This window comes from Petaurus breviceps, unplaced genomic scaffold, assembly GCF_028583685.1.
Source record: "Petaurus breviceps papuanus isolate PSGF00001 unplaced genomic scaffold, PetGlider_PUasm1.0 90804, whole genome shotgun sequence".
Lineage (NCBI taxonomy): Eukaryota > Metazoa > Chordata > Mammalia > Diprotodontia > Petauridae > Petaurus > Petaurus breviceps.
Window position 1 is genome coordinate 8,296,863 of NW_027187348.1, and position 13,208 is coordinate 8,310,070.

Here is a 13,208-nt window from a genome sequence, read left to right on the forward strand (position 1 = left end):
CAATGAGATGATCTCCGGGAGTGGGAAATTACAGCTTAATTCAACATAGTACATAGTTGGAAAGAACATCAGTGACCTATGATAGCTTACAGAGTTCTCTGGCTGATATCACAGTTATCTGGAGTTCAGCTTTTTGCTGTTAACATCTACATGTTAACCCATTAGAAATGTCTCTATATTGCATTATGTATGCAGATACAGTATAAGGCATACATATACAAATAGTTTCTTTCATTCCAAGGGATCCCAAAGCATTTTGCAGATTTAAACTGATATGTAAGCCACAAAGGAATTGCTTCCTTCACCACTGAAACATAGACACCTCTGGGGTGAAATGTGGCAACAGTTTGACAGGCAGAGCAGTAGCTTAGGCCAGGAAGGATTTATCCAATTAAAATTATGGGATGAATTTTGGCTGGCAGAATGTAATTACCAGACTTGGAATCAGTCCAGGATCCTGAGGTTAACACCCCTCCTCTTGCCAACAGCCCTCCTACCTGCCAACACTCAGAGATGAAGAAGGCTGAATCTGACATAATCACACATAATACTGTTGTGACATCTAAGCACAATGATGATGATGTGAGAAGCATCATGAACCTGATTTTTTTTAACACTCATTATGTTACTTATTTTTATGCCACATTAGGCTAGAAACCAAATGTCCACATAAATGTTACTTTCTCCAAATCTGTGTTTTTTTAAAAATTATAATTAGAAATTAAAAATAGATTTAAAAATTAATTTCTTCCTTTCAAAGTTGCTGCTTGGTGGTTATTTCACTTCAAGCAGGGAACTTTATCAAGATGGTGTCATTCACTCCTTGCTGCAAAATGAAAAAGAAATTCCATGGCTTCAGAGCACAAATGAATACCAGGAATCAGTGGCCTGGAAAAAGCAGTACTTGGTTCCTATTCTTTGTAACTTCCTGGGACTAAGTGAGGCTTTGAAAATCAAGGCTTGGGCCTGTTCCTGGGACCTACTGATTCTGGGTAGTACCAAGCAATTTTATAAACACAGGTCCTCACCAACTGTGGTAGTCAAATCAGGGGGGCATTAAATGGGAGCACTTCCCCTCCTCCCCCATCCAGGGCTTAGGAATCAGGGCTGAGAAATGAGCCCCCTGCTGGTATATAATAAATGGGTGAGATCTGAAGCCTTACAAAAATAAAAGCCAATTCTTAACTAGAAAGAAATGCGGAACTGGGATGGACTAAAGGCAGGGCAGAGGAAAACTGAGAGCAAAACTTAAACTTTTAACTTTGAGGAGAAAAGAAGCTATTGGTTGAGAGTTTCCAGGGAGCTCAGTGGGTCAGGGTGAAAATGCCAAAGAATGTGCAAAAAGAATTTAGGTCAATCAATTTCCAGGACATTGAGAAAGGCCTAGGGAGGCCTAGTCTGGCAATATTGTGGACTTGTCTTTTGGCCTGTGTCAACATCCACTACTTTTGCCACTCAGTCCCCTCTTTCTTTAGCTGTGCTCCAGGCCTCTCCCAACAGCAAATTCTAAGGTTTGAGAACTGCTGTAGAGCTCCTCTATGGAGAATCAGGGTGGAGCAGAATGTTTTCGAGCTGCCTGCACTCTCTTGGGTCCTGGCAGGGAGAATTGAAGCTTGCTGCTGCTGCTGCTAATGCTAATCTTCATGCTGCTGCTGCTGCTGCTGCTAATGCTTCTTCTTCTTCTTCTGCTGCTGCTGCTAATGCTGCTTCTGCCCTGGGATAGTAAAGACACAGCAGAAGGGCTGTGTCGTCCTGTGTCTTCTATCCGGCTGGCTCCAGGCCCTGCTAGAGGGATCAAGCTCAGGGGGAAAGGACACCTAAGGGACCAAAGAATGACATTCATTGGGGACAAAGGGACAAAGACTACACTTTGCAGCTAAGAACCTCAAACTCAAGTGTGATTATCAGCTCCCAGAACCATGACTGGTTTTCTTAGTTCTAGGGGAAAGGGCAATTTTCCTTCCCTTTAGATGAAGATGAAATCAGTCTTGAATAGAGATTGCTCCCAAAGAACTCCATATTGATTATAATTGTCTCTGATCCCATTGTAATTGGTGGGAAGGACTCTGGATAATGTAGTGGCAAGGGTACTGGATTTGGAGTCGGCGCCATAAGTTCCAGTCATGTAGTACCTAGGTACCCCTCTGGAACTGTAATATGAAGGTGGAATAACTGTAATCTAAATTCTCTTTCAACTCAAATTGTAGGATCCTATGACTTACATAGGAACTAGATCTCTGATGTTGTTGGTGAGAAAATGCTCTTTTAAATCAATACAGGCAAGCACCTCTCTTCAATTTGTAGCCTTAGAATTGCCTAGACCTCTAGTGGGGTTTATTGACTTGTCCAAGGTCACATAGCCATTATGTGTCAGAGGTGAAACTTGAACCCTTGTCTTCCTAACTTTAAGACCAGCTCTCTATTCACTATACTAAGGGACTTCTGAAAGGATATAGAAAATATGTTCTATCTTAACCTGCTCATTTGTCAGAATGACAAACTGAAAACCAAAGCAGTTCAATGACTTGAGTTAGAATCGTGACTCCTTTCACTATGTCTACTATATTCAGCACTTAGTGGCAATTCTAGCTTCAAGGATGGAGAAAGATGATTTCTCAGCATGACTGACAAAAACAATTTAAAACATGGCTGATTGTGGCCCAGGGCATGTGTGGACCAGGCAGGTGAACCTCAAAACCACAAAGTATATAACCTTAGTACTGTGTCAGTGACACCAAAGTATTTAGTGTCAGCAATATAGAAGAGAACGAAAGACATGGCTAGGTTCCTCATGTTCAAGTACAATTCTCCCTGGGTCTCCCTTATGCCTGGTATAAGCACCAAGTCCAAGTCTTTGCTGGGGACGTGGATTTTCTCACACCATCTTTCTGTGAGTTAGCTGTCCACAGGGAATCCAAATGTGGAATGAGAGGATGAAACTAATCCTTTCTTGTGCACTGCTAGGGGTTGCCATAAACACCATTTGTTAAAAAGCATAATTATGTTGGGAAAGTGCCTGATGAGACAATTAAGCTACATAAACACACTGAAAACAAATGAAAACCAGAAGACGCCTACACCCCTTGTGTAAAGCAATTTTTTGTTTACATAAGTAACTAGAGAGGTCTGAGAGATTTTATTACAACAATGTTATTAATGTCTATAAAATCTAATAACTATGTTTTTATGAATTTTCGATTAGAAGATGACTGTCAGAATGTGAAAATCTGCCTACAGACCTAAGGCAGACATGAAGCCCCAGAACTGCTCCAGATTAAGTTGATTAGGTCAACATACAGTTTTAGCATACAAAATATAGCAGATATGACCAGCAAAATCCCTGCCCCATCCCAGATAACATGTTTGATTTAAAGCAGTTAGCTTACATTTTGTCTGAGAATAGGTAATTATTCATTTGTAGCATATAAATTTCTCACTACAGAGTTGAAGAGGTGCCAAGACCAAATAATGGCCTGATATTGAAAAAGAAATTAATTTTTGAGTAAGATACATTAAGGTCTTCATACCATTAAAGTATCACTTGGTGAAATGGGGAAAAAATGGCTATGTTACTCTGGTGCCCTGGAAAAGTCAGGATGCCTTCAAAGACTGAATCTTTTTAACCAGAAAAATCAGCCCTCAAAGTGACCATAAAGAACAAATAGCCATATGGATCCAAGTACCTTAATCCTTAAAGTACCAGAGTTACCTGGAATTTATGGACTGATTCAGACACTGTAGAAATAAAAAATTTAAAAATTCATTAAGTCAGTATTAGTCTTAGAAGCTAAATTCCTGAATCTAATACAAAAGTCATGTTACAATAAAGCATGATCGTTTGTCTATATAATGCCCATACCATATCTTCTAGGAATACCTATTTTGCTTGCCATAGCTGAACCTGAAGTAGGAAGGGGGTGCTTATAGCTAAAGAAAGCACTTTATCACTGTCCCACACATTTCCTTTACTCATATTAGATATACTCTAATACTCCATATTAGATATTTAACATACCAGATATTTATCAATACTATAACTAATTTCATAATTATATAATTTTATCTTTATTCAAGGTTGAAGCAATATTATCAATACTATAACTAATTTCATAATTGTATAATTTTATCTTTATTCAAGGTTGAAGCAGTCTCTTAGAAATCATTGCAATTTGTGTTGCCTTGGTTTAAAATGTATTGTTTTTCACTAGAAAAAATGAAAGTATGAACGAGTGAAAGAAGCCAGAGACAAAAAAAAAAGAATGTGAATAAACCCATAGGGATTGAAACTGAATAATCATTTATATTTTTCTCTTTTAAGAAATTACAATGTCTTCTAGCAGACTGGGGCTCCGTTTGGCTGCCTGTTTACTAAACATTTCTGAAGCCAGAAGAAAAAATGTAGTTGAGAAAATAGCAAAAGCTGCTCTTTTTGAAGAAAATGGTAAGAAAAAATTCATTGTAGGTTAGTATTATAGTTTAATAGTAATATTTTTCTGCTTTGAAAACAATAACTGCAGAACATTTATTTATTTTGCCTATTTTTTTCCTTCTTTTCACTCTCTTTGCTTTTCCTGGTGTTTTCCTAGTTGATTTATTATGCAAGACTCCAGGAGACTGAGACAAATCAGCTACACATATGTTTAAGTGTACTATCCTCTCAGAATGCCTACTTACCCTTGACATTGTGATTCCCCATATTTCTGAAAAAATACACTGTATAGCATGTTGATGGAGTGCAGAAGGATGAAATCTTTACTCTTGAGACTTAACATTATTCTAATGTGCCTTTTGATGACATTTTTTACCCTCCTGAGTGCTTATTAATAGAAGTTTGTATGCATAGAACTTGTTACCCACTGAGTTGGAGAATATAAACCAACTTAATCTTAAAGAATTTCTGGAGGGAGGGATGTATTATTTTTAATTCATTTAAAAAATACAGAGACTCAGGCCCCTGCAATTAAATGACTGATTAGAGATCACTCAACAGTTCATTGACAGGACTTGCAAAACAAGAATTTCAGTCTTTCTGCCTTTAAAGCTTTAATATCTTGAAGGATGATATTCTTTAAAAAACAAAATAACCCCCCCCCCAAAATAAAACCTTCCTAAAACATTATCAAGATCTTTTTTTTCAGGACATAGCATTGCAGGGATGTTTAATCATGGTTTTACAATTTTGAAATAGAATTCACTTTAAGTCTTATGTAAATGATTTATAGTAAAATAACATGATTATTAATCAGTCTCTTCTTGGCAATAATAGGCAAGCATTAATGCCATCATCACCAGACAATACTTAAAAAAATATCTTTGAATGGAGTCATTTGTTTTCTGTATTGATTTAAATGGGAAGGGAGTATTTTTTTTAAAAACTGTTTTTAGCTATCAATGCATTTCAATTACTGTCTTGAATCCTGGCAGAAGATGGGGTCATCTATGAAAACACCTGTTAAATGCTGATAAGAAAACTCCTTTGAGTTGGTATGCAGCTGTGCTTTTTCATCCTCTTTGCTTTAAGAGCCAGTTCTGGCTCATCATTGTCAGAAGCAGCAACACTTAATGGGATTGAGTTACCTGTCTCTGTGATTAAGTGAATATGCAAAGAAATTTGTGGAAGCCACACACTGATGGATGCCCAGGTCTTGACTCATAGTTTTTATCAGCTTATTAGTGGCAACAGCTCAAATGGAATTATAGCTATTATGCTCCATTACAAATACCAAACAATTTACTTCTGCTGAGATTCATACTGACAGCTCATCCTGCCAGCAGTAATTTTTTTTCTATATGTATGCTTAAGAAATTGCAGGAAAGAATGTTTTATTCTTTCAGCATTTTATTCGATTGAAACATGAAACTGAGAATGAAAGCTTTTCAGAAAAAATGAGGATGAAAAATAAAATAATTTTCTCTCACAAAAGATAGAATGTATTTTTTTTTAAAAAAACCTACTACAAAGGGAGGAATGGGTGAATTGCTTCAATACATATTAACATATATACATATACATTTAAATGTTTTTGATAAATAAGCATGGATTCAAATAAGACAATGGACAGGTAGTTTTTCAAAAATTTCTATAGCATGAATTTTTAGGTTAGTTAAAAGAACAGGATCTTTTTTAAAATGACATTTCTAATTAAGTAAAAATAAGAAAATTTAAATTACTTTAGAAAGTCTTAGGCAAAGTAACCCAAGTTGTAAATGTCTGTTCTTAACTCATCACCACAGCAGTGCTCTATGCATGTTTGTCTGGCTATGAGTGAGTGACATATGTTTATCTTCTCACATTATTAAAATTAAGTGTTCGGTGCTGCCTTGGGCACTGTGGTTCCTGGGTGTAACCTCTTTTTCCCTAGCTCTGAAAAGATTAATTGTTAGGCTGCCAGGAGGATACAGGGACAAGGTATATAATAGCAAGAATTAAAGATTTAATTACCACCTAAAACTTTTGTCCTTCACTTTGAATTTGTTTTTGTAGGCTTAAGAGAGACTTTTAAAGAGGCTGGCTCAGGCTTGTAAACTTCCAAAATAACTTTGAGGCTGACCCACTGTGTGGCTGAAAGTTTTGGTAAAGGGATGTGGCAACTTTCTCCTCTAAGTCACAAATTCAAGTGAGTCACTAGCCACTGGAAACTGGAAGTCATTAACATCTGAAGGCTATTTGGTGGTCTCTGAAAAGAGCTGATGGTGTCAGGCCTGTCTCTAATGGACAGGTGCATACATCACACAGACCACTAATTGGCAAGCTTCAGATTTGCCAGATGTCAGAGTCTGACCCAAACTATTAGAGTTGAGGGTGTCAGAAGAAAGGGAAATATGGACAAGGGAAGATTGTGACTGCGGCTGAGAGATATGGATTAGGGTGGAGATTGATAAGGAGCAGTTGGAGTGGTGGGAATCAAAACCCAGAGATTTGGAAATCAGAGGCAGAGATTATGTCTCAGTTTGAGCTAAGAGAACTTGAGCCAAGTACGTAGGGAGTCCAGGGGCAGAATGAAGTACAATAACCAATCTGGCTCCTCGAGTCAAAAAGCTATTACTCATTTCCTACCTGTTTCATTCTCAGAAGGTTGTCACCTCAAGTTTTTCATCCCAGAATTCCCCATTTGTCGATACCCTTAAATGTATTCCTTGAAAAATTAAAGTCAAAGAAGTATGCCATGTAGGGTTTTTTTTTCTTAAAGCGTTAAAAAAAATTCTAAGAATCTATGCTTTGTGTTTTTTTTTCCCTAAAGGAAAGGAACACTCTGAAGCTACAGTGCTCAATATATTTTCTGATTATGATTATAACAGATCAGTCATAACAATAGCAGCACCTGTTGAGAAGTTGGGTAAGAGTTATTTTTTTTTTACTGTATATATGATATATTTCTATGGAAAATATAGGGCAGTGATTGCCTGTTTAACTCTGTAGTGCTCTATGTGGAGTTTTTCAAAAAGAACACAATTTCTTTCCATTAAATTGGGAGTCTACTCCAAACAAACAAACAAAAAAACCAGTATTTTCTAATTTCCTCAAACCACTAGATTAGGGATAGGGACTAGATATATGAATTAATTCACATAGGAGAGTATTAGATGAATAAGCTCCCTCTGCCAAAGCAGATCTGTACCTTCCTTGCAATTTATAGTTTAACAGAGTTGGCAGAGCACTGGGAGCTTAAGTGACTTTTGCCTAGGACCACACAGTCACACCTCTGGAACTGTTTACATTTTACTTATGATTTATTCTGGGAGTCCAAGATTAATGGTTTTCTCATGTGGAAAACCGCCTCACACTGTTGGTGGCTAATAGTCACCTGCATATCAATGCTTAAGATAAGCATAAAAATGACTATTCCTATTCTTAATGTTTCATCTATTTCAATAGACATGGAAGGAGCAGGCCCAGTAGTCTGTGCCCAGTGTGTGAGTAAGGAACCAGGAGTTTCATCTTCTGTTGTGCTAGTGGCTTGAGATTTGCTGTCATGTTTGAAAATGGAGAAAATAGTTGCTCTGTGTTGTCAATCAGCTAGTATTTATTAAGTGCCTACTATGTGTAAGGTACCATTGACAGAGATTATGTGTAAGGGTTAATAACATTTGCAAATCAAGTTTAAAATTTTGGAATATAATTTCATTATTTGTAAAGGATATATACATGTGTATGTCTATACACATATATACATATGTATGTATGCAAACCCCACACACACATATATATGTACGTGTATGCACACACTAACACTATTTCTTCCCTGCCTTCCCCCACCCCCTGCCCCAGCTTAGTTTTAGACTTGTCAGATTTTCCTTTTAAAAAGGCATACTTGGTTTTATTAAAAATGAAGTGCTATCTTGATAAGATAGTTGATAACTCTCAATAATATATGCCATTGGTTATTATGATAAAGGAATAAGTTCCCTGTCTACTTCTACTCTTAAGGTGGTACCATGCTAGACTGGAGGTGAATAAAAAGGCAACAGCAGCATGGCAATCTCAAGTACCTAAAAGTATGATCCTATGAAATAATAAAAATAGTAGCTAACATTTTATGTAGCACTTACTGTGTGCCAGGCATTATGTTGACTGTTTTGCAAATATTATCTCATTTGATCCTCACAGCAAGCTGGGGAGGTAGGTGCTATCGTTATTCTCAGTTTACAGTTAAGGAAATTGAGGCAATCAGAGGCTAAATAACCAGTTGTGGGTCATACAGCTAAGGTGAATTCAGATCTTCCTGACTCCAAGTCTAGCATTGTATCTAAGGCACTACCAAGCTGCTGAAGTTTAAAAGTTGTTTATCTGACAAATGCTTGCATTATATTTGTTAAAATGTTTCACAAAATAAACATCCAGAAAATAACCTGAATTTTAATCAGATTTACTTGATTTAGTCAACTAGATGAAAATATAAAGAAATCTATTATTATAAGTGGAGTAAGTGATTTAGAATCTAGACATAAGATAAATTATTTTTCCCCCTCGTGGAGTAAAAAAGTTAGTTTAAAAAAAGTAACCTTTCTTGACAACTGAGGGGGTTTGTTGGCTCTTTATTCTTAATTAATGTAGGGTGGAGACAACCCATAAACAGATCATTGGAGAAAAACAAGTGGTAATTAAGCCTTTAGGTGCAATTTAAGTATCATTCTCAATTTTATATTTCTTAGTCAACTCCGTTCTTGCTGCATGTGTGGAGGCTTTCCAGGTGATTGATATGGAGGTTCAAGAAGGAATTCACCCTTGCCTTGGAGCCGTGGACCTCATTCCCATCTACCCTCTCTCTGGGGTAGGAGTCAAAGAGTGTGGAATGGTGGCCAGAAGTAAGTAAAAGTTTAGGCTTGTGTGTTGTTCCCAAATGTAAACAGGTTTCCCAAACCGAAACAGCTTGTGTGGCAGAGAATTATCACTTGGGGACTCCCTCTGAAAAGAAGGGCTTTAAGGAATTGTATGACCACAATCTGTGACAATGTAGCTCTCCTTGATTGCATACAGCACTATCTCCATTTTGGGGGAACTTGTTCTTTTCTTCTCTAAGATGTTGTACAACTTCATATGCTTAAGTAGTATATGGCAGAAAGACCATTGAAAATTAGGTTCCTACCTCCCCATGTAGACTCACCATAGATAATGAGGCAAACAACGGTAGTTTCTAATGAGTTCCTTAAACTATTATGGCAGTATGGTGGTGCAGTTTGCCCATCTGTGTCTTATTTTCTTTGAGAGGGGGTAATGATGAGGTTGAAAAATCCACTTAGATTTTAACTCCTCCCTTGCCTCTGATTTTCTTGCTTTCACTTACCCACTGCCTTCAGTAAGATTTCCTTTGGAGCTAAAATGTCACAAGCTTGCCTTTCACCCCAGGGGTGAGTTTAATTTGGAAATTTTGAGCCATGTCACTTGAGGTGTTTTTGAATTAGGTAAATTGGAGGGGAAAGGATCCTTTGCCTGGACTGTCTAGCTGAACTACTGTTAATTACAATATATATAGGCTCATAACAGTTGGGGGAAATTCTGTCTTTGGATAATTGCATTCTTCTTGGTATGACTTCAGTAGGAATGGCATATCTCCTTTTTATTATGTTTTCTTTCTCTTTTTAAAATAATGAATTGCCTAACATTTTGGCTATAAATTTGGAATTTAGATGAGACAAATGGTAACAGATACATCGAATGCTACAAATAGGAAGCACGATTATGTTTCCAAAAGAACATTTCACAGCTTATCCTGCATTTTAATGTGACCTGATGATTGGAGAAGCCATTTCCCAGGGAAATTTGGGCCAGCATTGACTTCATTTTTAATCTAACAATGAGTTAAGGTTCAGTATGGGAAAAGAAAATGTTTTGCAGGGGGAAAAGAAGGAAGTGTTCAGAACTGTCCAGACCAGATAATGATTTTAATTGTCTTCAAATCAATGATAGATAATTACATTAAACCTCAAATTAGCTAACACATGAAGGACTTCATTCCAGCAGGCCCAGTCCTCCCCAGATGTTCTTCCTGTATAGAAGACAGTTGTGTATCATAGGACCAGGCTACAGTACTTTTCCCCTCCCTCACCCTTTTGGTTTGTTGGCAGCTACTGTACCTCATGATTTAAACATGGACATTTCTAATTAAATGAGAGCTCAGCTGCATTCTTGAACTAATTTATAACATTTGATTTGAAATGTAATAGCTTCAATCTTCCTCTGATTAAAAACAGTCGTATACTGTACATGGTTACTATTTTGATGCTCCAACATGCAGTTTTTATTTTTACATTCCCCTTTCTACACAGCTGTTCAACTAATATCTTCCAATATTTTTTTAATTTTTATTTTTTGGTAACAGCATGTTCATAAGGCAGAACTATTCAAATTCCACAATACTTAAGTTCTCAGAAAAGTGGTGGGATATTTTCAGCTCTTAGAGGGAAAACCTTCCTGAAGAAATCAACCATGGTGTTTAAAATGCTGATTAGGTGTGGGTGGTGTTTTGTTTTATTTTGAAGTGGAGAGGTAGAAAAACAGAGGGGAGTTTTCATAAGTCATTAAATCATAGTAAGATTGCTGAAGGTTTGGTAATTCATAAACGTCATTCCAACTGTCTCTTCCTTTCAAAGCCATTATGTCTATTCTGGTTTCTCTTTTCTCCCTTTAAAATCTCAAACACTATAGTTAACCAGTTCAGCTGGACATTGTCTTCTGTCTTGAATCTCTTGATTCCTGGCCCTGCCATCATTCATCCCCTTCCAAACACTAATCCTGAATGAATCCCGCCTTAAGCTTTTTGTGTTCCTGCGCCTTTGCTCCTGAATAGCAGTGGAGGACATTACACAAATGTGCTGAATCCCCTACAAATTTTTGTTATCCAATCTCAGACCCATCATTGCTGAATATTAATTATTTTTCTTTTCCCTAATTTGATCTCTATCCCACTTCCATTAGTATATGTTTGAATCCTTCTCTTTTCAAATCATGTACATCATCTTCCTCTCAGTAGAGGACCTTATCTCACACTTAATTGAAGAAATTGAGGCCATATGTCTCAAGATTCCTCTTCTTTGGGGTGGCCAGGTGACGCAGTGAGTAAGAGCACTGGCCCCAGAGTTGGGAGACTTGGGATCGAATCTGGGCTCAGATACTTAGCACCACACCCAGAAATAACTGGCCATGTAACCTTGAGCAAGTTACTCAACCCCAATTGCTTTAAAAAAAAAAGATTCCTCTTCTTTCCAGTTTTATACATCAAATAATGTCCACATCATCCCCCACTCTCTCCTCCTTTGCTCCAGTCTCAGATAAGAGGTAGCCCTTCTTGTAAATCTCTGCTCCTCTACTTGTGTCCTTGATTCTACCCCCTTCCAGCTCCTTTGTGAACTTGCCTCTTTGATCCTATCTCTAATTTTCATTTTTTCCTATGCTACTATCTTTACTTCTTACAAACACGCTCAGATTTCCATCACTTTAAAAGCTTTCATTTGACCCTATCATCCCCTCAAGCTATTGTCTTACTTAGTTTCTTTTTGAAGCCAAATTCCTAGGACAAAGAAAAAGAAAAAATGAACAAACAAAAATAATGCCTCTGCTTCCTTCCCTCTTACTTCTAGTACCTTGCAATGTGACCTGGAGCTTCATCATTCAATGAAAACTTCTATGTGGAAACATAATCACACTTCCTATTTGTAGCACTCACTTTATCTGTTACCGTTACCATTTGTCTATACCATTACCATGTTTCTCACTGTTGGCAGTTCTTATGGCTTTTTCTCAGTACTCTTAGTTGTTGACTTCTGCAGCATTTGACACTATTAATTACCCTCTTCTAGATACTCTTTGTTCCCTGTGTTTGTCTGTCACTCTTATCTCCTAACCTGTCCCTAATCAGTTGCTACTTTTCATTCTCTTTTGATGTCAACATCTAAGTTCTCCCACTGTAAGTGCACTGTAGGCCCTGCTTCTCTCTTATGACTGTACTCTTGGCTATCTCATCAGCTCCTGTGAGTTCAGTTATCAACTCTAATCAGACAGCTCCCACATCTAAATTTCAAGTCTCCATCTTTCTCCTAAACTATATTTCCACAATACCCACTGCCTATTGAACATCTCCAACTGGATATCCCAATGGTACCTGAAACTTAGTATGTTCAAAATGGAACTCTTCCCCAAACCCACCCTTCTTTCTCTCTTTGCTGAAGGCACCACCATCTTCTGGTCACTGAATTTTGCAACCTTATAGTAATCTCCTGCTCTTCCATTTCCCTCACTCTTCATATCTAGTCAGTTGACAATCCTTGTTGATTGTTCCTTTGTAATATATCTCCCATCTGAACTCTTCTTTCCACTTGTGCAGCCACCAGTCTGGTTCAGACCCTTATCTCCTCTCACCAGGACTATTGCAATAACCTCCATCCAGGCTCTCCTTTCCAGTACATCCTACACATTGTTGCCAAATAAATACTCTTGAAGCACAAGTCTGACCTTATCACTTCCTGCCTTAAGAAGCTCCATTGACTCCACTTCCATCCATAATAAGATGCAAACTTTTGTTTGGTTTTCCGAAGTCCTCTACCATCTGACTCCAGTCATCCAGTCTTATTTCATATGACCCTTCTTTCCTGCCCTATATGTTCCACACAAACTATACTACTTTCTGTGCCCCATACATGATGTTACATTCTAGTACCTGTGCCCATAGGCACAGTTCAAATCCTATTTGTAGAATGCCTTCTTTACTCCC

The 13,208-nt window shown here is 37.5% G+C and overlaps 1 protein-coding gene across 9 annotated transcripts in view; it reads left to right on the forward strand.

The window, feature by feature from the left end:
• FTCDNL1 (formiminotransferase cyclodeaminase N-terminal like) overlaps nt 1-13,208 on the forward strand; it is a 139,838-nt gene that overhangs the window by 82,023 nt on the left and 44,607 nt on the right. For all 9 annotated transcript variants that reach the window (XM_069070123.1, XM_069070122.1, XM_069070116.1 and 6 more), the window contains 3 exons: nt 4,319-4,441; nt 7,242-7,337; nt 9,154-9,306. In XM_069070123.1, the coding sequence (XP_068926224.1) occupies nt 4,327-4,441; nt 7,242-7,337; nt 9,154-9,306 (364 nt within the window). In that variant the 5' untranslated portion in view covers nt 4,319-4,326. The remainder of the gene's footprint in view (nt 1-4,318; nt 4,442-7,241; nt 7,338-9,153; nt 9,307-13,208) is intronic.